The sequence below is a fragment of the Gadus macrocephalus genome, chromosome 14, assembly GCF_031168955.1.
Source record: "Gadus macrocephalus chromosome 14, ASM3116895v1".
NCBI classification, from domain to species: domain Eukaryota; kingdom Metazoa; phylum Chordata; class Actinopteri; order Gadiformes; family Gadidae; genus Gadus; species Gadus macrocephalus.
This window is the reverse complement of record NC_082395.1, coordinates 14042304-14068573: the sequence shown is the minus strand read 5'-3', so window position 1 is coordinate 14068573 and position 26270 is coordinate 14042304. Positions and strand designations below refer to the sequence as shown.

Here is a 26270-nt window from a genome sequence, read left to right as displayed (position 1 = left end):
TTCAGGGTTGAGGCAACTCACCACATAGTCCCTCTGTGGTCCCGCTAAAGAGTGTTGGGGATAAATCGATAACGAAGTACGATTCTCCATTTGTGACACCATAGACGATCTTAGCATCGAGAGCTGGTATTAGCACTGTGATGATCATATTGGTACCAGTGATTTGCAAGTCGTTGTTGGTATACGCAGGGAAGATGCGTTTGTCATTCAAAAGCACCTAGTAAGAACGGAAAGGAAGCCGGATCAGTCAAACCCAGCACCAGCATTTCTAGTTGATCTAGATGCAATGCACAATTACGTAGAGTAAATTGTGTACTATATGATGCCTTTACTTCATGTATGAACAATGATACATTTTCATTCATGGTAAGGAGGGAACCATCTTCATTACTTGAAATTAGCATATCGTATTGTTAGAAATAAAATTAAATGTTGCCTAAAAAACAACAACCTGAAGATGAATGAATGCTTACCATATCGCTAAATCCATTATTTTCTGATGTCAGGACAATCGTGTACTGCTTGTAGTTTACAATGAGCGCTTGGGGGCAGAATGTGGGGTCCTCTTTCGAACAATATCTATTGTTTACTATTACAGTCAGGTTGTATTTTGGAATGATCTCTTTCATTGCGTAATAGGAGCAGTTCTGGTTAAAATTGTACAATTCTCCATCAAATGTTATGTAGGAAGTTTTCTTCCAGCTGGTACACTGACCTGAATTCAAAATCAAAAACATTGCAACACAGGTTGTTATGGGTAATATACCAGAAGGGACGTAATCAGCATCAATGGGGTTCAGTTGCTCAATTGCAAAAAATGTATGAGGAGGCCTTATCCTAACAACTTACATGGACATACGTAGTGATAGCAGCATCCACTTTCATCTGCAACCTGAATAGCCGTGTTGTTATTTAAACAGCGGGGCGTCTCAACAGATGGACAGGGAACAGGGTTCTGAACGATCTGGCCATCGATGCAGGAGGCTGTGGTGCAGTTGTCAGCAGTCCATGTCTCCCCATTCTATGGAGGCATAGGGGTAACGTGATAGGACAAACAAGTACCGGGTGTGTTTGCAAAGTATTTAAGAATTGCCTGGCATATCACGTCCTGACATGTCATCAGACAGTTGTTAGAGAACCTTTGGATGTGTTACCTCTTTCTTCTCACTCAGATACACACAGTTTCCAAGTGTTGTAGCAGGGGTGGAAACTGAAGTAGGAGTAGGCAGGGTTTCTTTAGAGCTGACCCCTGGTGTGGTAGAGCTGGCGGCAGTGGTGGTTGGCATTTCAGTTGTTGAACATGGCAGCACAGATGTGGTAATGTTACAAGACTGTCCACAATGGGCTATGTAACAAAACTTCAAACCGTCATCCCGGTTGTACAGCATTTGGCCTATGAGAAGGAAAGTCATTAAAAATAAATTGGTCTAGAATTTGAATAAAAAATACAATAATCAAAGACAATTAACAATCAATCTTAACAACATAAGAGCACGAATACAATCCAACATCTGAAAAGTAAATAAATGAATTGAACAGCTTGGAATATAATTGGAAAATGAAATATATCTTACCTGGAAGATACTCTGTTCCATTGACAATACATTTGCATGACGTAGTTGAAGGAATACCGGTAGTAGTTTTATGTACTAAAAGCTCTGTAGTAGGGACATACGAAGTTGCGGTAGTCCCTGTTTGAATTGTTTCAACCGTTGGTATGCTTGTTGTGAAGCTTGTTTCAGGAAGTGCTGTAGTAATTATTGGGGGAAAACTTGCAGCAGGCGGTAGAGTCTTTGTTAGTGATTCTATTGCCTCTTTAGTTGTTTGAGGGCTAGCTGCAGGTGGCTGTGTTGATGATACAGTCGCAGCTGTTGAAACCTCGGATGTGGAAGTTTCAGTGGGTTTGGCTGTAGTACCTTCTGTTGTTACTGCTGTAGTCACCGTTGTCACTGTCTCAACGGTTGATGTTGAAGTTACAACTGTTGTTTCAGGGCTAGTTGTTGAGGGCTTTGGCACTGAGGTAGTGGTTTCAACTACAGCTGTTGTAGCAGCAGTTGTTGTGCCAGTGGTTTCTTCTTTAAGTGGCTTTGTTGTTGATACAGTCGCAGCTGTTGAAACCTTGGATGTCGAAGTTTCAGTGGGTTTGGCTGTAGTACCTTCTGTTGTTACTGCTGTGGTCACTGTTGTCACTGTCTCAACGGTTGGTGTTGAAGTTACAACTGTTGTTTCAGGGCTAGTTGTTGAGGGCTGTGGCACTGAGGTGGTTGTTTCAACTACAGCTGTTGTAGCAGCAGTTGTTGTGCCAGTGGTTTCTTCTTTAAGTGGCTTTGTTGTTGATACAGTCGCAGCTGTTGAAACCTCGGAGGTTGAAGTTTCAGTGGGTTTTTCTGTAGTACCTTCTGTTGTTACTGATGTAGTCACTGTAGTCACTGTTGTCTCCGTCTCAACGGTTGGTGTTGAAGTTACAACTGTTGTTTCAGGGCTAGTTGTTGAGGGCTTTGGCACTGAGGTGGTTGTAGCAGCAGTTGTTGTGCCAGTGGTTTCTTCTTTAAGTGGCTTTGTTGTTGATACAGTCGCAGCTGTTGAAACTTCGGATGTGGAAGTTTCAGTGGGTTTGGCTGTAGTACCTTCTGTTGTAGTCACTGTGGTCACTGTTGTCACTGTCTCAACGGTTGGTGTTGAAGTTACAACTGTTGTTTCAGGGCTAGTTGTTGAGGGCTTTGGCACTGAGGTGGTTGTTTCAACTACAGCTGTTGTAGCAGCAGTTGTTGTGCCAGTGGTTTCTTCTTTAAGTGGCTTTGTTGTTGATACAGTCGCAGCTGTTGAAACCTCGGATGTGGGAGTTTCAGTGGGTTTGGGTGTAGTACCTTCTGCTGTTACTACTGTAGTCACCGTTGTCACTGTCTCAACGGTTGGTGTTGAAGTTACAACTGTTGTTTCAGGGCTAGTTGTTGAGGGCTTTGGCACTGAGGTGGTTGTTTCAACTACAGCTGTTGTAGCAGCAGTTGTTGTGCCAGTGGTTTCTTCTTTAAGTGGCTTTGTTGTTGATACAGTCGCAGCTGTTGAAACCTCGGATGTGGGAGTTTCAGTGGGTTTGGCTGTAGTACCTTCTGCTGTTACTACTGTAGTCACCGTTGTCACTGTCTCAACGGTTGGTGTTGAAGTTACAACTGTTGTTTCAGGGCTAGTTGTTGAGGGCTTTGGCACTGAGGTAGTGGTTTCAACTACAGCTGTTGTAGCAGCAGTTGTTGTGCCAGTGGTTTCTTCTTTAAGTGGCTTTGTTGTTGATACAGTCGCAGCTGTTGAAACTTCGGATGTGGAAGTTTCAGTGGGTTTGGCTGTAGTACCTTCTGTTGTAGTCACTGTGGTCACTGTTGTCACTGTCTCAACGGTTGGTGTTGAAGTTACAACTGTTGTTTCAGGGCTAGTTGTTGAGGGCTTTGGCACTGAGGTGGTTGTTTCAACTACAGCTGTTGTAGCAGCAGTTGTTGTGCCAGTGGTTTCTTCTTTAAGTGGCTTTGTTGTTGATACAGTCGCAGCTGTTGAAACCTCGGATGTGGGAGTTTCAGTGGGTTTGGCTGTAGTACCTTCTGCTGTTACTACTGTAGTCACCGTTGTCACTGTCTCAACGGTTGGTGTTGAAGTTACAACTGTTGTTTCAGGGCTAGTTGTTGAGGGCTTTGGCACTGAGGTGGTTGTTTCAACTACAGCTGTTGTAGCAGCAGTTGTTGTGCCAGTGGTTTCTTCTTTAAGTGGCTTTGTTGTTGATACAGTCGCAGCTGTTGAAACCTCGGATGTGGGAGTTTCAGTGGGTTTGGCTGTAGTACCTTCTGCTGTTACTACTGTAGTCACCGTTGTCACTGTCTCAACGGTTGGTGTTGAAGTTACAACTGTTGTTTCAGGGCTAGTTGTTGAGGGCTTTGGCACTGAGGTAGTGGTTTCAACTACAGCTGTTGTAGCAGCAGTTGTTGTGCCAGTGGTTTCTTCTTTAAGTGGCTTTGTTGTTGATACAGTCGCAGCTGTTGAAACTTCGGATGTGGAAGTTTCAGTGGGTTTGGCTGTAGTAACTTCTGTTGTAGTCACTGTGGTCACTGTTGTCACTGTCTCAACGGTTGGTGTTGAAGTTACAACTGTTGTTTCAGGGCTAGTTGTTGAGGGCTTTGGCACTGAGGTGGTTGTTTCAACTACAGCTGTTGTAGCAGCAGTTGTTGTGCCAGTGGTTTCTTCTTTAAGTGGCTTTGTTGTTGATACAGTAGCAGCTGTTGAAACCTCGGATGTGGAAGTCTCAGTGGGTTTTTCTGTAGTACCTTCTGTTGTTACTGCTGTAGTCACTGTAGTCACTGTTGTCACTGTCTCAACGGTTGGTGTTGAAGTTACAACTGTTGTTTCAGGGCTAGTTGTTGAGGGCTTTGGCACTGAGGTAGTGGTTTCAACTACAGCTGTTGTAGCAGCAGTTGTTGTGCCAGTGGTTTCTTCTTTAAGTGGCTTTGTTGTTGATACAGTCGCAGCTGTTGAAACTTCGGATGTGGAAGTTTCAGTGGGTTTGGCTGTAGTACCTTCTGTTGTAGTCACTGTGGTCACTGTTGTCACTGTCTCAACGGTTGGTGTTGAAGTTACAACTGTTGTTTCAGGGCTAGTTGTTGAGGGCTGTGGCACTGAGGTGGTTGTTTCAACTACAGCTGTTGTAGCAGCAGTTGTTGTGCCAGTGGTTTCTTCTTTAAGTGGCTTTGTTGTTGATACAGTAGCAGCTGTTGAAACCTCGGATGTGGAAGTCTCAGTGGGTTTTTCTGTAGTACCTTCTGTTGTTACTGCTGTAGCCACTGTAGTCACTGTTGTCACTGTCTCAACGGTTGGTGTTGAAGTTACAACTGTTGTTTCAGGGCTAGTTGTTGAGGGCTTTGGCACTGAGGTAGTGGTTTCAACTACAGCTGTTGTAGCAGCAGTTGTTGTGCCAGTGGTTTCTTCTTTGAGTGGCTTTGTTGTTGATACAGTCGCAGCTGTTGAAACCTCTGATGTTGAAGTTTCAGTGGGTTTGGCTGTAGTACCTTCTGTTGTAGTCACTGTGGTCACTGTTGTCTCCGTCTCAACGGTTGATGTTGAAGTTACAACTGTTGTTTCAGGGCTAGTTGTTGAGGGCTTTGGCACTGAGGTGGTTGTTTCAACTACAGCTGTTGTAGCAGCAGTTGTTGTGCCAGTGGTTTCTTCTTTAAGTGGCTTTGTTGTTGATACAGTCGCAGCTGTTGAAACCTCGGATGTGGGAGTTTCAGTGGGTTTGGCTGTAGTACCTTCTGCTGTTACTACTGTAGTCACCGTTGTCACTGTCTCAACGGTTGGTGTTGAAGTTACAACTGTTGTTTCAGGGCTAGTTGTTGAGGGCTTTGGCACTGAGGTAGTGGTTTCAACTACAGCTGTTGTAGCAGCAGTTGTTGTGCCAGTGGTTTCTTCTTTAAGTGGCTTTGTTGTTGATACAGTCGCAGCTGTTGAAACCTCGGAGGTTGAAGTTTCAGTTGGTTTTTCTGTAGTACCTTCTGTTGTAACTGATGTAGTCACTGTAGTCACTGTTGTCTCCGTCTCAACGGTTGATGTTGAAGTTACAACTGTTGTTTCAGGGCTAGTTGTTGAGGGCTGTGGCACTGAGGTGGTTGTTTCAACTACAGATGTTGTAGCAGCAGTTGTTGTGCCAGTGGTTTCTTCTTTGAGTGGCTTTGTTGTTGATACAGTCGCAGCTGTTGAAACTTCGGATGTGGAAGTTTCAGTGGGTTTGGCTGTAGTACCTTCTGTTGTAGTCACTGTGGTCACTGTTGTCACTGTCTCAACGGTTGGTGTTGAAGTTACAACTGTTGTTTCAGGGCTAGTTGTTGAGGGCTTTGGCACTGAGGTGGTTGTTTCAACTACAGCTGTTGTAGCAGCAGTTGTTGTGCCAGTGGTTTCTTCTTTAAGTGGCTTTGTTGTTGATACAGTAGCAGCTGTTGAAACCTCGGATGTGGAAGTCTCAGTTGGTTTTTCTGTAGTACCTTCTGTTGTTACTGCTGTAGTCACTGTAGTCACTGTTGTCACTGTCTCAACGGTTGGTGTTGAAGTTACAACTGTTGTTTCAGGGCTAGTTGTTGAGGGCTTTGGCACTGAGGTAGTGGTTTCAACTACAGCTGTTGTAGCAGCAGTTGTTGTGCCAGTGGTTTCTTCTTTGAGTGGCTTTGTTGTTGATACAGTCGCAGCTGTTGAAACCTCTGATGTTGAAGTTTCAGTGGGTTTGGCTGTAGTACCTTCTGTTGTAGTCACTGTGGTCACTGTTGTCTCCGTCTCAACGGTTGATGTTGAAGTTACAACTGTTGTTTCAGGGCTAGTTGTTGAGGGCTTTGGCACTGAGGTGGTTGTTTCAACTACAGCTGTTGTAGCAGAAGTTGTTGTGCCAGTGGTTTCTTCTTTAAGTGGCTTTGTGGTTGATACAGTCGCAGCTGTTGAAACCTCGGATGTGGAAGTTTCAGTGGGTTTGGCTGTAGTACCTTCTGTTGTGGTCACTGTGGTCAACGTTGTAACTGTCTCAACAGTTGGTGTTGAGGTTACAACTGTTGTTTCAGGGCTAGTTGTTGAGGGCTTTGGCACTGAGGTGGTTGTTTCAACTACAGCTGTTGTAGCAGCAGTTGTTGTGCCAGTGGTTTCTTCTTTGAGTGGCTTTGTTGTTGATACAGTCGCAGCTGTTGAAACCTCGGATGTTGAAGTTTCAGTTGGTTTTTCTGTAGTACCTTCTGTTGTAGTCACTGTGGTTACTGTTGTCACTGTCTCAACGGTTGGTGTTGAAGTTACAACTGTTGTTTCAGGGCTAGTTGTTGAGGGCTTTGGCACTGAAGTGGTTGTTTCAACTACAGCTGTTGTAGCAGCAGTTGTTGTGCCAGTGGTTTCTTCTTTAAGGGGCTTTGTTGTTGATACAGTCGCAGCTGTTGTAACCTCGGATGTTGAAGTTTCAGTGGGTTTGGCTGTAGTACCTTCTGTTGTAGTCACTGTGGTCACTGTTGTCACCGTCTCAACGGTTGGTGTTGAAGTTACAACTGTTGTTTCAGGGCTAGTTGTTGAGGGCTTTGGCACTGAGGTGGTTGTTTCAACTACAGCTGTTGTAGCAGCAGTTGTTGTGCCAGTGGTTTCTTCTTTAAGTGGCTTTGTTGTTGATACAGTCGCAGCTGTTGAAACCTTGGATGTGGAAGTTTCAGTGGGTTTGGCTGTAGTACCTTCTGTTGTTACTACTGTAGTCACCGTTGTCACTGTCTCAACGGTTGGTGTTGAGGTTACAACTGTTGTTTCAGGGCTAGTTGTTGAGGGCTTTGGCACTGAGGTGGTTGTTTCAACTACAGCTGTTGTAGCAGCAGTTGTTGTGCCAGTGGTTTCTTCTTTGAGTGGCTTTGTTGTTGATACAGTCGCAGCTGTTGAAACCTCCGATGTTGAAGTTTCAGTGGGTTTGGCTGTAGTACCTTCTGTTGTAGTCACTGTGGTCACTGTTGTCACTGTCTCAACGGTTGGTGTTGAAGTTACAACTGTTGTTTCAGGGCTAGTTGTTGAGGGCTTTGGCACTGAGGTGGTTGTTTCAACTACAGCTGTTGTAGCAGCAGTTGTTGTGCCAGTGGTTTCTTCTTTAAGTGGCTTTGTTGTTGATACAGTCGCAGCTGTTGAAACCTCGGATGTGGGAGTTTCAGTGGGTTTGGCTGTAGTACCTTCTGCTGTTACTACTGTAGTCACCGTTGTCACTGTCTCAACGGTTGGTGTTGAAGTTACAACTGTTGTTTCAGGGCTAGTTGTTGAGGGCTTTGGCACTGAGGTAGTGGTTTCAACTACAGCTGTTGTAGCAGCAGTTGTTGTGCCAGTGGTTTCTTCTTTAAGTGGCTTTGTTGTTGATACAGTCGCAGCTGTTGAAACTTCGGATGTGGAAGTTTCAGTGGGTTTGGCTGTAGTACCTTCTGTTGTAGTCACTGTGGTCACTGTTGTCACTGTCTCAACGGTTGGTGTTGAAGTTACAACTGTTGTTTCAGGGCTAGTTGTTGAGGGCTTTGGCACTGAGGTGGTTGTTTCAACTACAGCTGTTGTAGCAGCAGTTGTTGTGCCAGTGGTTTCTTCTTTAAGTGGCTTTGTTGTTGATACAGTAGCAGCTGTTGAAACCTCGGATGTGGAAGTCTCAGTGGGTTTTTCTGTAGTACCTTCTGTTGTTACTGCTGTAGTCACTGTAGTCACTGTTGTCACTGTCTCAACGGTTGGTGTTGAAGTTACAACTGTTGTTTCAGGGCTAGTTGTTGAGGGCTTTGGCACTGAGGTAGTGGTTTCAACTACAGCTGTTGTAGCAGCAGTTGTTGTGCCAGTGGTTTCTTCTTTGAGTGGCTTTGTTGTTGATACAGTCGCAGCTGTTGAAACCTCTGATGTTGAAGTTTCAGTGGGTTTGGCTGTAGTACCTTCTGTTGTAGTCACTGTGGTCACTGTTGTCTCCGTCTCAACGGTTGATGTTGAAGTTACAACTGTTGTTTCAGGGCTAGTTGTTGAGGGCTTTGGCACTGAGGTGGTTGTTTCAACTACAGCTGTTGTAGCAGCAGTTGTTGTGCCAGTGGTTTCTTCTTTAAGTGGCTTTGTTGTTGATACAGTCGCAGCTGTTGAAACCTCGGATGTGGGAGTTTCAGTGGGTTTGGCTGTAGTACCTTCTGCTGTTACTACTGTAGTCACCGTTGTCACTGTCTCAACGGTTGGTGTTGAAGTTACAACTGTTGTTTCAGGGCTAGTTGTTGAGGGCTGTGGCACTGAGGTGGTTGTTTCAACTACAGCTGTTGTAGCAGCAGTTGTTGTGCCAGTGGTTTCTTCTTTAAGTGGCTTTGTTGTTGATACAGTAGCAGCTGTTGAAACCTCGGATGTGGAAGTCTCAGTGGGTTTTTCTGTAGTACCTTCTGTTGTTACTGCTGTAGTCACTGTAGTCACTGTTGTCACTGTCTCAACGGTTGGTGTTGAAGTTACAACTGTTGTTTCAGGGCTAGTTGTTGAGGGCTTTGGCACTGAGGTAGTGGTTTCAACTACAGCTGTTGTAGCAGCAGTTGTTGTGCCAGTGGTTTCTTCTTTGAGTGGCTTTGTTGTTGATACAGTCGCAGCTGTTGAAACCTCTGATGTTGAAGTTTCAGTGGGTTTGGCTGTAGTACCTTCTGTTGTAGTCACTGTGGTCACTGTTGTCTCCGTCTCAACGGTTGATGTTGAAGTTACAACTGTTGTTTCAGGGCTAGTTGTTGAGGGCTTTGGCACTGAGGTGGTTGTTTCAACTACAGCTGTTGTAGCAGCAGTTGTTGTGCCAGTGGTTTCTTCTTCAAGTGGCTTTGTTGTTGATACAGTCGCAGCTGTTGAAACCTCGGATGTGGGAGTTTCAGTGGGTTTGGCTGTAGTACCTTCTGCTGTTACTACTGTAGTCACCGTTGTCACTGTCTCAACGGTTGGTGTTGAAGTTACAACTGTTGTTTCAGGGCTAGTTGTTGAGGGCTTTGGCACTGAGGTAGTGGTTTCAACTACAGCTGTTGTAGCAGCAGTTGTTGTGCCAGTGGTTTCTTCTTTAAGTGGCTTTGTTGTTGATACAGTCGCAGCTGTTGAAACCTCGGAGGTTGAAGTCTCAGTTGGTTTTTCTGTAGTACCTTCTGTTGTAACTGATGTAGTCACTGTAGTCACTGTTGTCTCCGTCTCAACGGTTGATGTTGAAGTTACAACTGTTGTTTCAGGGCTAGTTGTTGAGGGCTGTGGCACTGAGGTGGTTGTTTCAACTACAGATGTTGTAGCAGCAGTTGTTGTGCCAGTGGTTTCTTCTTTGAGTGGCTTTGTTGTTGATACAGTCGCAGCTGTTGAAACTTCGGATGTGGAAGTTTCAGTGGGTTTGGCTGTAGTACCTTCTGTTGTAGTCACTGTGGTCACTGTTGTCACTGTCTCAACGGTTGGTGTTGAAGTTACAACTGTTGTTTCAGGGCTAGTTGTTGAGGGCTTTGGCACTGAGGTGGTTGTTTCAACTACAGCTGTTGTAGCAGCAGTTGTTGTGCCAGTGGTTTCTTCTTTAAGTGGCTTTGTTGTTGATACAGTAGCAGCTGTTGAAACCTCGGATGTGGAAGTCTCAGTTGGTTTTTCTGTAGTACCTTCTGTTGTTACTGCTGTAGTCACTGTAGTCACTGTTGTCACTGTCTCAACGGTTGGTGTTGAAGTTACAACTGTTGTTTCAGGGCTAGTTGTTGAGGGCTTTGGCACTGAGGTAGTGGTTTCAACTACAGCTGTTGTAGCAGCAGTTGTTGTGCCAGTGGTTTCTTCTTTGAGTGGCTTTGTTGTTGATACAGTCGCAGCTGTTGAAACCTCTGATGTTGAAGTTTCAGTGGGTTTGGCTGTAGTACCTTCTGTTGTAGTCACTGTGGTCACTGTTGTCTCCGTCTCAACGGTTGATGTTGAAGTTACAACTGTTGTTTCAGGGCTAGTTGTTGAGGGCTTTGGCACTGAGGTGGTTGTTTCAACTACAGCTGTTGTAGCAGAAGTTGTTGTGCCAGTGGTTTCTTCTTTAAGTGGCTTTGTGGTTGATACAGTCGCAGCTGTTGAAACCTCGGATGTGGAAGTTTCAGTGGGTTTGGCTGTAGTACCTTCTGTTGTGGTCACTGTGGTCAACGTTGTAACTGTCTCAACAGTTGGTGTTGAGGTTACAACTGTTGTTTCAGGGCTAGTTGTTGAGGGCTTTGGCACTGAGGTGGTTGTTTCAACTACAGCTGTTGTAGCAGCAGTTGTTGTGCCAGTGGTTTCTTCTTTGAGTGGCTTTGTTGTTGATACAGTCGCAGCTGTTGAAACCTCGGATGTTGAAGTTTCAGTTGGTTTTTCTGTAGTACCTTCTGTTGTAGTCACTGTGGTTACTGTTGTCACTGTCTCAACGGTTGGTGTTGAAGTTACAACTGTTGTTTCAGGGCTAGTTGTTGAGGGCTTTGGCACTGAAGTGGTTGTTTCAACTACAGCTGTTGTAGCAGCAGTTGTTGTGCCAGTGGTTTCTTCTTTAAGGGGCTTTGTTGTTGATACAGTCGCAGCTGTTGTAACCTCGGATGTTGAAGTTTCAGTGGGTTTGGCTGTAGTACCTTCTGTTGTAGTCACTGTGGTCACTGTTGTCACCGTCTCAACGGTTGGTGTTGAAGTTACAACTGTTGTTTCAGGGCTAGTTGTTGAGGGCTGTGGCACTGAGGTGGTTGTTTCAACTACAGCTGTTGTAGCAGCAGTTGTTGTGCCAGTGGTTTCTTCTTTAAGTGGCTTTGTTGTTGATACAGTCGCAGCTGTTGAAACCTCGGATGTGGAAGTTTCAGTGGGTTTGGCTGTAGTACCTTCTGTTGTTACTACTGTAGTCACCGTTGTCACTGTCTCAACGGTTGGTGTTGAGGTTACAACTGTTGTTTCAGGGCTAGTTGTTGAGGGCTGTGGCACTGAGGTGGTTGTTTCAACTACAGCTGTTGTAGCAGCAGTTGTTGTGCCAGTGGTTTCTTCTTTAAGGGGCTTTGTTGTCGATACAGTCGCAGCTGTTGAAACTTCGGATGTGAAAGTTTCAGTGGGTTTGGCTGTAGTACCTTCTGTTGTAGTCACTGTGGTCACTGTTGTCACTGTCTCAACGGTTGGTGTTGAAGTTACAACTGTTGTTTCAGGGCTAGTTGTTGAGGGCTGTGGCACTGAGGTAGTGGTTTCAACTACAGCTGTTGTAGCAGCAGTTGTCGTGCCAGTGGTTTCTTCTTTAAGTGGCTTTGTTGTTGATACAGTAGCAGCTGTTGAAACCTCGGATGTGGAAGTCTCAGTTGGTTTTTCTGTAGTACCTTCTGTTGTTACTGCTGTAGTCACTGTAGTCACTGTTGTCTCCGTCTCAACGGTTGATGTTGAAGTTACAACTGTTGTTTCAGGGCTAGTTGTTGAGGGCTTTGGCACTGAGGTGGTTGTTTCAACTACAGCTGTTGTAGCAGCAGTTGTTGTGCCAGTGGTTTCTTCTTCAAGTGGCTTTGTTGTTGATACAGTTGCAGCTGTTGAAACCTTGGATGTCGGAGTTTCAGTGGGTTTGGCTGTAGTACCCTCTGTTGTAGTCACTGTGGTCACTGTTGTCACTGTCTCAACGGTTGGTGTTGAAGTTACAACTGTTGTTTCAGGGCTAGTTGTTGAGGGCTTTGGCACTGAGGTGGTTGTTTCAACTACAGCTGTTGTAGCAGCAGTTGTTGTGCCAGTGGTTTCTTCTTTAAGTGGCTTTGTTGTTGATACAGTCGCAGCTGTTGAAACCTCGGATGTGGAAGTTTCAGTGGGTTTGGCTGTAGTACCTTCTGTTGTTACTACTGTAGTCACCGTTGTCACTGTCTCAACGGTTGGTGTTGAGGTTACAACTGTTGTTTCAGGGCTAGTTGTTGAGGGCTGTGGCACTGAGGTGGTTGTTTCAACTACAGCTGTTGTAGCAGCAGTTGTTGTGCCAGTGGTTTCTTCTTTAAGGGGCTTTGTTGTCGATACAGTCGCAGCTGTTGAAACCTCGGAGGTTGAAGTTTCAGTTGGTTTTTCTGTAGTACCTTCTGTTGTAACTGATGTAGTCACTGTAGTCACTGTTGTCTCCGTCTCAACGGTTGATGTTGAAGTTACAACTGTTGTTTCAGGGCTAGTTGTTGAGGGCTTTGGCACTGAGGTGGTTGTTTCAACTACAGCTGTTGTAGCAGCAGTTGTTGTGCCAGTGGTTTCTTCTTTAAGTGGCTTTGTTGTTGATACAGTCGCAGCTGTTGAAACTTCGGATGTGAAAGTTTCAGTGGGTTTGGCTGTAGTACCTTCTGTTGTAGTCACTGTGGTCACTGTTGTCACTGTCTCAACGGTTGGTGTTGAAGTTACAACTGTTGTTTCAGGGCTAGTTGTTGAGGGCTTTGGCACTGAGGTGGTTGTTTCAACTACAGCTGTTGTAGCAGCAGTTGTTGTGCCAGTGGTTTCTTCTTTAAGTGGCTTTGTTGTTGATACAGTCGCAGCTGTTGAAACCTCTGATGTTGAACTTTCAGTGGGTTTGGCTGTAGTACCTTCTGTTGTAGTCACTGTGGTCACTGTTGTCACCGTCTCAACGGTTGGTGTTGAAGTTACAACTGTTGTTTCAGGGCTAGTTGTTGAGGGCTGTGGCACTGATGTAGTGGTTTCAACTACAGCTGTTGTAGCAGCAGTTGTTGTGCCAGTGGTTTCTTCTTTAAGTGGCTTTGTTGTTGATACAGTCGCAGCTGTTGAAACCTCGGAGGTTGAAGTTTCAGTGGGTTTTTCTGTAGTACCTTCTGTTGTTACTGATGTAGTCACTGTAGTCACTGTTGTCTCCGTCTCAACGGTTGGTGTTGCAGTTACAACTGTTGTTTCAGGGCTAGTTGTTGAGGGCTTTGGCACTGAGGTGGTTGTTTCAACTACAGCTGTTGTAGCAGCAGTTGTTGTGCCAGTGGTTTCTTCTTTAAGTGGCTTTGTTGTTGATACAGTCGCAGCTGTTGAAACCTCAGAGGTTGAAGTTTCAGTGGGTTTTTCTGTAGTACCTTCTGTTGTTACTGATGTAGTCACTGTAGTCACTGTTGTCTCCGTCTCAACGGTTGATGTTGAAGTTACAACTGTTGTTTCAGGGCTAGTTGTTGAGGGCTTTGGCACTGAGGTGGTTGTTTCAACTACAGATGTTGTAGCAGAAGTTGTTGTGCCAGTGGTTTCTTCTTTAAGTGGCTTTGTTGTTGATACAGTCGCAGCTGTTGAAACCTCTGAGGTTGTAGTTTCAGTGGGTTTGGCTGTAGTACCTTCTGTTGTTACTACTGTAGTCACCGTTGTCACTGTCTCAAGGGTTGGTGTTGAAGTTACAACTGTTGTTTCAGGGCTAGTTGTTGAGGGCTTTGGCACTGAGGTAGTGGTTTCAACTACAGCTGTTGTAGCAGCAGTTGTTGTGCCAGTGGTTTCTTCTTTGAGTGGCTTTGTTGTTGATACAGTCGCAGCTGTTGAAACCTTGGATGTTGAAGTTTCAGTTGGTTTTTCAGTAGTACCTTCTGTTGTAGTCACTGTGGTTACTGTTGTTACTGTCTCAACGGTTGGTGTTGAAGTTACAACTGTTGTTTCAGGGCTAGTTGTTGAGGGCTTTGCCACTGAGGTGGTTGTTTCAACTACAGCTGTTGTAGCAGCAGTTGTTGTGCCAGTGGTTTCTTCTTTAAGGGGCTTTGTTGTTGATACAGTCGCAGCTGTTGTAACCTCGGATGTCGACGTTTCAGTGGGTTTTTCTGTAGTACCTTCTGTTGTTACAGATGTAGTCGCTGTTGTCACTGTTGTCACCATCTCAACGGTTGGTGTTGAAGTTACAACTGTTGTTTCAGGGCTAGTTGTTGAGGGCTGTGGCACTGAGGTCGTGGTTTCTACTACAGCTGTTGTAGTAGCAGTTGTTGGATTGATGTTTTCCACTGTTGAGGTTTCAACTGTTGGTGCAGTTGTATTTTCTTTCTGTTTTGTAGTTTCGGTCGGTCTGGAAGTTGATGGTTCTGAAATTCATGGTATTTCAATTATTATAATTTATTCAGTGACCTTCAACGTTTTTTGAACATCATATTCCATCTAAATTGGATTATTCTTCTTGATCAATGTCACATTCCAAGTTAAACCATGAATTTCATTTGTATTTTGTCAACATAGAGTATCTGTATTCGTGTAATAATTCCCTGCTTTACTTTTAAATTCAAAAGCTATGAAGTCAGAATTTAATTGCATTTCATAAACTATATTGGAAAATGTCAGCAAGATCCACATAATATTTAGTTTTCATTCTGTCTCGAGGTCATGTCTTGTCACCCATTTCATTTTTCATCCTTAACGATTCTTACCAGGTGTTGAAAATGTGAAGATTGTGAATGGGCCTGGTGTTGTGAAGATCTCGGTGATTGTGCTGGCCACAGTGGTTGTGATAAGAGGTGTTGTGGATGGCTCCGGAGTGGTTGTGGTTACACATGGATACAATCCTCGGACTAATGTATCATTTGCCGCACATGTGGCGGTGATACAATGCCCTAGTCCATCAGTGGTATTGTAAATTGCCGCCCCATATGGGTAGAATTTACCGTTGACTAAACATTTGCAAGCTGTAGAGAATATGAATTTGGGTTAGATACTTACTTTTTATTTATTTTATTTTATTTAAATTATTGAATAAGGAGGAAAGGTTACTCACTGGTGACATCATATATGCAGCTTATTCCAGAATTAGTACATGAGCTAAAACATTGAAATGAAAGACACAATAAAGATAAAGATACAAATATTCAATATGTACACACAAATTGATTTTATGTAGGCATGAAAATACATTATGTACTTTTTTCTGTTGTTTGACATTTGGCATTTTACCTGTGTTTTTATTTTATTTAATAGCAATACATGTCAAAATGTTGGTCAAGTCAAATTCTAGGATGCGAGCAAACATCAAAGAGCATCAAAGAGCTAAGACATCCATGTTTACACTTCTGTTCTCAAAATGTTAGTAGTTTGTTGACTTGATGTATTGCATTGACTTCAGGCATGCTATGGTTCAGTGTACACATTAATGGGAGAGACTTACCAGACATAACAGTTCTGTGATGGGACTACAGCCCCATCAGCATAGTGATTGCCTTGTACATCGTAGCAACCACAATGGTCAATGGAAACACACTTCATGTTGTCCTCGTCAAAGAATGGACTGGTCGGTGGACAATTTGGGTAGCAACCTTCATGATGAAACGTCAAATTACACATGATAAATATCATCTGAGTTTCCCTATGATATACTAAAGCCATTCGTTTCCATCTGAGACCACATGATCATGGTAACAATAATACATTTAAGGTAAATGTCACTTTTATAAACAAATTTTAGAATGTTTTACAATAAAAAACAAAAGGATACTTATTGATTCTCGAATCATTAGTGATTTCCTCAATACTTTAGTTATGAAAATGAATGTATCAAGACAGACATGTGGACAATATAGATGAAAGCAACCATAACTGGGTCCTACATATGGCGGGCATGGTCTAATGTATACAGCAAGTTAGACATCATTTGATTTTTTGCAGTGCTTCAAAATATGTTTGGTTTATGTTAAACTCGATCTTGCAACCTACAAAGCCGAGCCTACGTTGTTTTGATGCAAATTCTTTGCTGTTTAAACGCCATGAATATGAATATATTTTACTTGAATTGTTTAGGTCCACCATCTTTGGTCATTTGCTATGTTTTTTTGTAACCGTATAGTGCCACAGACACCAGTACATGTGTGTCAAGTTTGCAGCTTGTCCCACCTCGGGCACCGAATCTGTTTTAGTTTGAGCGTTTGAAGTTGTGGTGTAAATAAATGAATAATATATAAATGCATATAATAATAACAATGCTAACGATTACAATAGGGTTTCTACGGGTTTCATCAGACCCCTAAATAAACAATGAAATACATTTCACAGATTGCATTTAAGTGTATATACAGTTCAAATTAAATAAGAGACAAGGATGTTGTGCCAAAATGTTACCTTCTAGGGCGGTGATGAGATTGGAGCAGTTCCCAGTTGGGTTCCTGCAGGTCTTCATGCAGGGAGCGCCACATGGCTTGTAGTGCCACTCACAGCCACTGGGATAGTTGTAGTAGTCACAAAACACAGCTGAGAAAGAAAAGAGAGCAAAAAACCTGTGTTTGTTTAAAAAATAAATGTTATCACTGTCGATGTTATGAAGACTTCTACCATCTTTCTATTCTGTTTGTCTCATGTTATCAAACAGAGGGGAGGGGCCAAACTTACGACAGATCTTTGGGGTTCTCCATCTGACACATGCGCTGGCTTCAGAGCAGGCTTTTGCATATGCGGCCACGGCTGTGCAGAAGCACTCGCAATCACCACCAGTGTCACAAGCGCAGGAGTCTGTGACACAGGCTTGATAGAAAGGACCAGGGTCCACCTTGGGGAACGAGCATATTGTGTGCTTAAATCACCAAACCAATTATCCCTCTGTGACAAAATTGTGGACATTTGTTGTGCGTGAATTGTGTGTTTTTGACAGGGCTGTTTTATTGACATGTTTTACCTTTGAGTGACAATTCTTGAAAGTAATACTGTTGATGATGCTGCACTGCTTTTTGGACCAGGCTTCGCGGTAAGGGTTGGCAGAACAGGGGTCGCTGGCCAGCTCAGCATCTGGACAGGTGCCTGACACCTTCCAGCTGTTGCCAAAGTCCAAAGTATCAACCACATTCTCGCCAGAACGTGTGGTAAAATCATTCTTGCTGTTGCCGTCATAGTTTCCACATAGACCACACACTTGACCCTGGGGAGCAGAACCAAATATGCCAAGAATTATCCTCTATTATCGGTATTCTATGAGCTTGGTATATACTAGCCTCACACATCAGACTTTAGATTTACACTTGAAGTCTGATGGCAGACAAGCTCAAATCTGTGCGAACGGCCGGAAACCACCTGCCCAGCGGAACCACAACAAATCGATTTGACCGGCAAAGAAAACCTCAATGCAACAATGTTTGTTAACCTCTTGCCGCATATCATTAAATAGACCCACATTTGCGTCCACAGCACTGCATATCATGTATGTGTTAAGTTTCTTTGCCAAAATTGACATGACGACTCAGTGTTTCTGAAGTTAAAACGCTATTCCATTTGTGAATTAGGCCATATTATTTGGCCATAAACTGAGCCATTTTAAGTTTGAAATATATGTGGTCATGCATCTGTCTCACCGGAGACTGTGAACACGCTGTCAAATATCAACTCGTCAGGTTCAAATGCGCTCATGGCTCTTAAAGTGGATGAGAGATGGCACTCTCATTGCATGTTATGCCCGAAACACACCTACGGGCATTCAGACCAACCCATTTTAGATTTGCATTGGGCGCAAGAGTAATTTATCTGCCGGATAAATTACTCCTCAACGTCCTGTCCAGACAAAGTCCTAGTACATGTGTCTGTTCTTGAGGTTTTAAACAAACCTGTAGTAGATGGGCCAGTGTAAAAACACTATATATTGTACCTGGTGTTTGTATGCTCGGCGCATGTATTCCTTGTATTTGTTTAACTGTTTGAGGTGCTGTAATTTGCAACTTCTGTCTGTGTTCCCATTGCCGATTTACCTGGTATGTTGCGCTCAATCGGATAAAGAGGCTGGTCTTCTGGTCCCACATAAGCACGAGTCCCTGCTTCAGAACCACGACCATGTAAAGGCCCATCTTGCGCACCTGGATCGGGAACTCAGTACCATTGCCTTTAACCATAGAGTATTTTCCATCCATCAACTGGAACTCATTTGCCTTGGAGAGAACAAAATAAATCAAAGAATCAATGTTTGAATGTCTATTATAAAGGTGATATTAGGTTCTTGAGGTGTCTACCCTAGTGAACATCAGTTTACCCCCATGAAGATCTTGATAGCCCTGGAGCAGGTTGTCCCTGTTGATCCACAGGGTACGTTCTCTGTGATGACTCGAAACGTTCCACTTGATTCATCACAGTAGTCCTGCACGAAACACACACACAGGTTAGGCGTCTGTCACGGCCTTGCATCATTACAGGTTTGGACTTCACCGCGACTAAGCTTTTTCACCTCGATGAGAGTGTATTCACACTGTCCACTGAAGTCAAACTTCTTCTCGTCAAAAGTGGAGTAATGTCCATCACCATATATACTACAGACTTCATCGCACACATTTTTGGTACACTCAAACCTCCGGTTGGTGCATTTGCTGTGTAGAGAAAAACATTAGAGAAACAACAAAGATCACTAAAAACAATTACCTTCAAAGTTTAGTAAGTGATAGACCTATTTGCATGTTATTATTATTATTATTATTATTTTTATCAATGAAAATGCTTATTTTTCAAACAGACCATTGGTTGCAGTCCACTGACAGTGTCTCCCCAGGTGTATAGGTGTTTCCATTGTAGACACAGGGACAGCTGCTCTCCAAGATGCAGCCCCCCTTGCCATCCGACACCAGGCCAGAGGGGCACATGCATCCTGACACACACCCTGTATGGATCTAAAGCACAAAGAAGGACAGAATGAGCAGAATGAGTGTTTTTGTGTCTATGTTCAGTGTGCAGATATAGTTTGTTTTTGTGTGTGAGTGTTTGAGAAAGGATCGTTGTGAAATACTAGCTGTAATACCTAACATTTAATTTCTGTGTGCGTGTCTAGGTAAATATAGGTGAATGCATGTTTTTTTAGTGTTGTTCATACACAGGCCATGTCCAGAGTGTTGCAGCTCTTCTGACATTCAACGCCATTGGAGCCAATTCCAGCAGTAGAGCAATCAAAGTAGACCATGGGAGTGAAACAGGTCTGAATGACTAAAAGTGGGATGAAAGACAACAAAGCAGTTTGGTCACAAATATCTTCAATGCAAAGACTTCAATGCAAAGAGACTCACAATGAATTCAGATAGTCCTAGGTGTCAACAGAGAGCAGGTAGGGTCTGGACACCTTGTTCAAGAATGGCTATGCATAGGCTGTGGACATTAGGGGATTGAATCCAGTGTGTTTCTGATGGTAATCGAATGCCCTTCAGCCACTACACTATACTGTTTGTATCAATGATATAAAAGCAACAACTGTGAATCATAAACTAGAATACTTTGTTTTCTAATGTTAGGCCTAATTGAAATCTTTCCACGTAGAATTGCTATGGATGGTAGTAAGAGCAATTGCTGAAAAATGAGCTATATTCCGATGTAGTAGGTGAAACATACTCTGTAATTGGGTTGACCCTCCGCAGTCGAGAGCTCCATGTCGACAATAGCTGTTTTTACATTGAAAAAAACATTAAAAGAGTGGTTTAAGAGTACAAGATAGAAAGGTACTGGTTCTGCTAGTTTATACTTTTATACACTTCGTTTGCCTTGGTTTCGGCCTACATTTCCTTTGGCTTAGATTCTGAATATTATCTGAGGTAAATGGTAAAACTAAAATGTACATGAAATCCTTCAGCTACCCCAACTCTCTCTCCAAAGCCTGTCTGCAAGATGCATGTTTCCAGGCTATTTGATATATATTTTTTATTTGCTCTAAAGAAAAGCCAGTTCCATCCCTGATGGCAAATTTGATGGCAAAAAGAATCAGCTTTTGCCCAGTGCCTTCTAGTCTCACAAATCAGACTTTAGATAGATAGAAAGAATATATAACATCTGATGGTAGACAAGCTCAAATCTGGCCATCTATACTAGCCACAGTATAAATGCCCTTTTTTATATCCCCTTCTGAAAGCTTCTTCCACTCGTGCAAATGGGTTTTCTTGGGTGTTGGGTCTCTATAACATAGTAGGACTCTGGATCCGAGATTAAGAGCCTGCATACCATGTGACACCATCTTTGGTGACAGTCTCCCCAGCATTGATGATGTTTTCCTGGTCGTAGCAGGGACAGCTGGAGCTGTTCAGACATTGACCTTTGTCATTCATGTAGGTGCCCGTTTCACACCCACAGCCATCCACGGCTGCCATGGTGACCTTGCAGGAGTAGTCCACCTGGTTCAGGGAACGGCAGGTGCGCCCGCAGTAGGTCATGTTGTAGCTGTATACCGTTTCCTTAGGGCAGGCTGACGCATATTTGCCTGGTGGTGGTGATGGTGGTTGGGAGAAGGAGACAGAGGATTTATGAATAAATGCAGCATGTGTGTGTGTTTGTGTGTCCTGATTATTTTGTTCAAGTAAGAGCGAACAAAATAAGGGACCAAAACTAAATAAGATAAGCATTAGAATCAAGCTTCAAACATGCATGTTTCCATACGACAGCCATCGCCAAGTTGGGTAAGACAACATCAAATCAAACCACCATTACACAGTATAACTAACGTCCTTATAACACAAAAGACCAACTCACTGCAGATGACGCCTCTCCAGTCACTGAGCTTGACCCCTGCGAGGGAGCAGGCGTACACGTAGGAGGAGACCGCAGCACACATGCAGTCCTCGCTGTTCTCGCAGTTACAGCTGTCATACATGCAGTTCTACGAGGCAGAGGAGTCATGAATAAAAAAAACACTGCAATAAAAGGACTAGTCTAATGGCCTGGGATTCCCATTGGAAGAATTCAAATTGGAATTAATAACGACAAATCCCTTGTGAAATGCATATAAACGTAAATATATATATATATGTAAATTGTGTTAAATCCTATTTATACGTACATCTTTGTATATTTTTGGATCGATCACAGCGTGACAGCTGGAAAACACTCCATTTGAGTCTGTTAGTTTGGAACACCAGTACTGGGCATAGCGCTCTGGATGACACACACACACACACACACACACACACACACACACACACACACACACACACACACACACACACACACACACACACACACACACACACACACACACACGTATGTGAATACAAATACTGTGTACTAATGCTATAACAAAACCTAATTGAAAAGGTTATTGCAAATTAGCATAATGACTATGTCAGAATGTCCAGAATGAACTTTCTGATTCAGAGAATGATCTTCAAAATATCCAAATATTTGTAATATTTTCATTGCTTTAAATTACTCATATTTGACATTAATAATGACTTCCAAATTCAAAATAAACATCTCTCTCTTGGGGGAAAAAAGCAGGTGATTACAAATAACTATGACATCATATCACAACCAAAAACTATACTAATTTGGAGATTATTTTCAAAGGCGGCTCCCTACCATTGGAGACTCCTTGGCTGCAGGGGTGTCCGAAGCGTGTGATAACGTTGGCACAGTCGGCTCTGGTCTTCCATGAGTTGGCAAAGGCGACCGCAGTCCCTTCCACCAGTCCACTCATCACCCGGAAGTCATCAGCCATGATGTTGTTGAAGTTTCCACACAGACCTACAGACACACACACACACACACACACACACACACACACACACACACACGCACACACACACACACACACACACACACACACACACACACACACACACACACACACACACATTCGTAGACAGACATAGGTATACAACTGTGGGTGAAACACTTAATAAAAACTATAATAATATATATTTTGTAACAATGCATAATGAATGCCTCGATGAATGTGACCGCTTTACTTCTGTCACACTTAAAGGAAGTGAACAAGAACCGTTCCCTTGATAGGGGAGACACCCACCACAAGTGGTTCCTATCAGGGACGTGTCGAGGGTGACGAAGATCTGCATGATGGGCGAGAGCTGTACCATGAGCTGCAAGCCCACGTTTGTGTCGATGAGCATGTAGATGGAGGAGGGCTGGAAGATGCTCAGTTCGGCTGCAACAGGCCATGGAAGCAGACAGAGGGGCAATGAGACACACACATTTATATAATCACGACACAACCTGGTGTCACCTTGTTCCGACAATGTGAAAGAGCTAGAGAGTGAGGCAGTTTGCATAAATCGGGAAAAAAAACATGTCATAATATAATGCCCACACCTCCACAGCCATAGAATTCAGCTATTTATCAAAAAAAAAATTGCATTGAAATCTAAACCTATCTTCGATTTTTAAATTGCATACTGTTATTTTATAGAAAAGATTGTATTGCAATCCCTCTTAATCCTTTGTCTGATAATATGATAAAATATTTAGATCCCTTCTTATATATATATAATTAGTATACATATATATTATTAGTACTTATATATATACTAATAATATGCTAATTGTATGCTAAATAATATGCTATTTAGAAAAGGCTGTGGATTATGTGGATTATTTTAATTTGAAATGAGTAAATCCAATAAATGTGTCAGTTTAACATAGGGAAGTTATTACACTCATTTGTTGAAGATGCCACACTGTTATAGCTATTCACATAGATATGTCGAAGATGTAGATTCTGCATAGTGTCAAAAATGAAACATTGCAATTACTGCAGTGCACTGTAAACTTCACCGTGTCCCTTATGGACGTCACTTAAGGAGACGAAGTCCAAGTGCACTGAAGAATAGACGGCAATGCAACATAAATGTGTTCAACTTACCGGTGAAAAGGGGGAGCTGAGAAATGATTTGGTTTACGTAGACTTGGCCTCCTGAAAGGATTTTTATGACCTGTGTATTGACGACAAGGCGACATTGAGAAAATCTTCAAAACCTGGTTGAAGCAACCTTTACGTCCAACTATTTGTAGGAACAATGCGAGTGAGGGTGCAGGGGTGTTTTAGCACACAAAAAAAATAACGGTGGTAGTAGAAAAATAACAAATGCTTGTGTACATGTGAGTGTGAGTGTGTGTTTGCCTGTATTAATGTGTTTGTAGGGCTGTGTGTGTGTGTGTGTGTGTGTGTGTGTGTGTGTGTGTGTGTGTGTGTGTGTGTGTGTGTGTGTGTGTGTGTGTGTGTGTATGTGTGTGTGTCAGGGATCTATCCCATACGTTTGTGTGTGTGTGTGTGTGTGTGTGTGTGTGTGTGTGTGTGTGTGTGTGTGTGTGTGTGTGTCTCAGGGATCTAACACCATATTATTTGTGTGTGTGTGTCTGTGTGTGTGTGTGTGTGTGTGTGTGTGTGTGTCTGTGTGTTTGTGTGTGTGTGTGTGTGTGTGTGTGTGTGTGTGTCTGTGTTTGTGTGTGTGCATGCATTTGTGTGTGTCTGTGTGTCAGGGATCTAACGCCATATTGTGTGTGTGTTTGTGTGGTTACCTGAGTGGGGTTGGTGGAGGAGTTGGCGGACAGACCCAGAGTCACAGCCCTCAGGCAGGTTTCACTGTCAGCCAGACCACACTGGACCAGGTCCACCAGCACAGTGAACAGGGACCCCTGGCAGTGCTACAGCAACACAAAGAAAGACCGCACATTAGTTAAGCATTATCTAGGAATCCTGCGGCATAGAGATAAACACATCAGAGGTTAAAAATGGGAGAATTTTCGTTTATGGGTGATCAAATTTATTCATTTACATTATTATTCCTTTTGGAGCCAGTAAAATGAATATGAGATATAAAATAAGTCTGATTGCAAAAAAGTTTGACCAGAGGAATGGTCCTGACTATAATAATATAATATATCTTATATATTATTATTGTTATTAGTATTACGGGTCACATAATAGTACAATAAATAATTTTGCTCTGTTTCTGTTTTTTTACGGTAAGGGAAGGAAAGCTGAAACTCTCTATAGTGGGTGAGCTGCTGTGTTGTACAACAACTCATTAAATACGGCCTCCAGCATTCAGGAAGTGAAGAAAGTGCCAAAGCTGAGGACACCAAAACTTCCTTTACACACACATTCTCAGCCCAGGGAGAGAGATCCAACCAGGTATTCCTTACACTCAAAGCTCAATGAATCCGGACATTTGACATACAGACCCTGATCCTAGCAGGCTTACCCTGGTCAATGTGTATGAGCAGTCTCCATGGAAAGTAAACACCTTCCCATCAAAAGTGTTGATGTGGGAGCCTCCCTCTACAGAGCAGGTGCCCGGGCAGTCCTTCTCCGTGCACTTCCACAGGCCGCCATAACAAACACTGTTTCAGCGGAAGACGGTAGGAAGGGGCCAGGATTGTATTTAACACACAAAAAAATGCACACACAAACACAAACATACACACACACAAACACACACACAAAGAAACCGCACACATCAAAACACACACACACACACACACACACACACACACACACACACACACACACACATACTCACTGATGAAAGCTTTTAGGAAGCGATACTATTCCCCTATATTTATTCATTTAGTATCTCATTCTGCATTCTCAAATATTTTCAAAATGTCCACTCACCAAGTGGAACAGGGGAGAGAGTAGGACTCTCCGGACTGGTACACTTCACCCTTGTGCCTGCATGAACATTCACTCACTGGTACACAGCCACTCTTGGTGATGTCGTCAAAGACCGTTCCTAAGGCAGAACAGAGAATTCGAGGTTCATAAATATATTCAACTTAATGTTGTCAATTTAGAAGATAATGGGCCATGACTCTAAATGCTTTCTGTGCTCCACATTCAGTTTCCCTCACCCAGCTAGTGTTTACAGGCAAGATGCTAGGTGTTGGTTGTGATATGGGTCTTAGTTGTCCGACCTTTGAAAATACAGTATAGCAGTCCTCCCAACATGGGCCTGATTGAGGCTTATATGGCTGATACTCCAAAAAATATAAGTGAAGTGTTCAATCCCAGTTCTGATCCCTTATCAAGCCTAACATATCATGTCGTTAGGGCCATGTGTGGTTGTTTTATGTACTCTAATAAGCTGTAGCTCTCCATAAGTTGGATAGAGCTGTTTACAAGGCAGGCATTTAAACTTAGCCAGACCTAAAGTACTACACACAACGCATACATCTTTACAATGTGTGTGTGTGTGTGTGTGTGTGTGTGTGTGTGTGTGGGCGTGCGCGTGCGTGCGTGTGTGTGTGTGTGTGTGTGTGGGTGTGTACGTGTGTGTGTGTGTGTGTGTGGGTGGGGGGGGTTGTTTGCGTGTCTGTGTGTGTGTGTGCGTGTTTGTGAGTGTGTGTTTGTGTGTGTATGTAGGTGTGTAGAGGTATGTGTGTGTTTGTGTGTGTGTGTGTGTGTGTGTGTGTATGTAGGTGGGTAGAGGTATGTTTCTGTGTGCGTCTGCGTGTGTTTGTGGGTATGTGCAATGTATAGGTGTTTAGGTGTGATTGTGTGTGTGTGTGTGTGTGTGTGTGTGTGTGTGTGTGTGTGTGTGTGTGTGTGTGTGTGTGTGTGTGTGTGTGTGTGTGTGTGTGTGTGTGTGTGTGTACCTGTAGGACAATAGCAACCATCGTGGCAGTGGAAGCCACAGGTGTCGCTAGCCTGCTGGTTGGAGCAGGTGTTGGGACATGCACTGCCACACTCTTTAAACTCCATATTATAAGGACAGCTCCTCCCTGCAGGGATACATTTCGTCAGCTCTGTAAAATCCTGGCACCTTCATTTTTAACAGCTGAAAATGAAGGGCTTGGGTGCTAACAGCCTTACGACAAAAAGATGTCCTCCACTCTCCGGGTGCACCACCAGCATGAATGCACTGCCTGGAGAACTCAGAGGCTGTTTTGCAGACGCAGGATTCATCTGTACCGCACTGGCACATGTCAGCCAGGCACACCTTAGTAAAGGCTGCAGTATCCAGGCGGTTTGTGCAATCGCTGAATGCAGAACGATTAAAAATTCCTTCACAGAAATCCTGAGAATCAAATACAACAAAAGCAAATAAATGTATATTTTTTAACAAGATCAATGACTCAAAAAGTTAATAGGATAAATAAGATAAATGATCAAAGATCAATAATATGAGATTGAT

At 43.3% G+C, this 26270-nt stretch overlaps 1 protein-coding gene across 1 annotated transcript in view; it reads right to left on the bottom strand.

Annotated features, from left to right (window-relative positions):
* LOC132472425 (mucin-2) overlaps window positions 1-26270 on the bottom strand; it is a 36053-nt gene that overhangs the window by 6990 nt on the left and 2793 nt on the right. Inside the window, exons 6-36 of the mRNA XM_060072027.1 lie at window positions 25949-26153; window positions 25732-25857; window positions 24752-24869; window positions 24339-24477; window positions 23653-23778; window positions 22997-23066; window positions 22145-22282; window positions 21697-21861; window positions 21179-21273; window positions 20872-20998; window positions 20347-20602; window positions 19744-19793; window positions 19235-19344; window positions 18883-19034; window positions 18599-18737; window positions 18407-18511; window positions 18129-18305; window positions 17069-17308; window positions 16786-16942; window positions 16519-16647; window positions 15572-15719; window positions 15185-15228; window positions 14841-15095; window positions 13923-14174; window positions 8673-9641; window positions 3588-5237; window positions 1575-2510; window positions 1155-1393; window positions 850-1021; window positions 474-715; window positions 22-217 (exon numbers count right to left, since the gene is read on the bottom strand). Of these exons, the coding sequence (XP_059928010.1) occupies window positions 22-217; window positions 474-715; window positions 850-1021; window positions 1155-1393; window positions 1575-2510; window positions 3588-5237; window positions 8673-9641; window positions 13923-14174; window positions 14841-15095; window positions 15185-15228; window positions 15572-15719; window positions 16519-16647; window positions 16786-16942; window positions 17069-17308; window positions 18129-18305; window positions 18407-18511; window positions 18599-18737; window positions 18883-19034; window positions 19235-19344; window positions 19744-19793; window positions 20347-20602; window positions 20872-20998; window positions 21179-21273; window positions 21697-21861; window positions 22145-22282; window positions 22997-23066; window positions 23653-23778; window positions 24339-24477; window positions 24752-24869; window positions 25732-25857; window positions 25949-26153 (7927 nt within the window). The remainder of the gene's footprint in view (window positions 1-21; window positions 218-473; window positions 716-849; window positions 1022-1154; window positions 1394-1574; window positions 2511-3587; window positions 5238-8672; window positions 9642-13922; window positions 14175-14840; window positions 15096-15184; window positions 15229-15571; window positions 15720-16518; window positions 16648-16785; window positions 16943-17068; window positions 17309-18128; window positions 18306-18406; window positions 18512-18598; window positions 18738-18882; window positions 19035-19234; window positions 19345-19743; window positions 19794-20346; window positions 20603-20871; window positions 20999-21178; window positions 21274-21696; window positions 21862-22144; window positions 22283-22996; window positions 23067-23652; window positions 23779-24338; window positions 24478-24751; window positions 24870-25731; window positions 25858-25948; window positions 26154-26270) is intronic.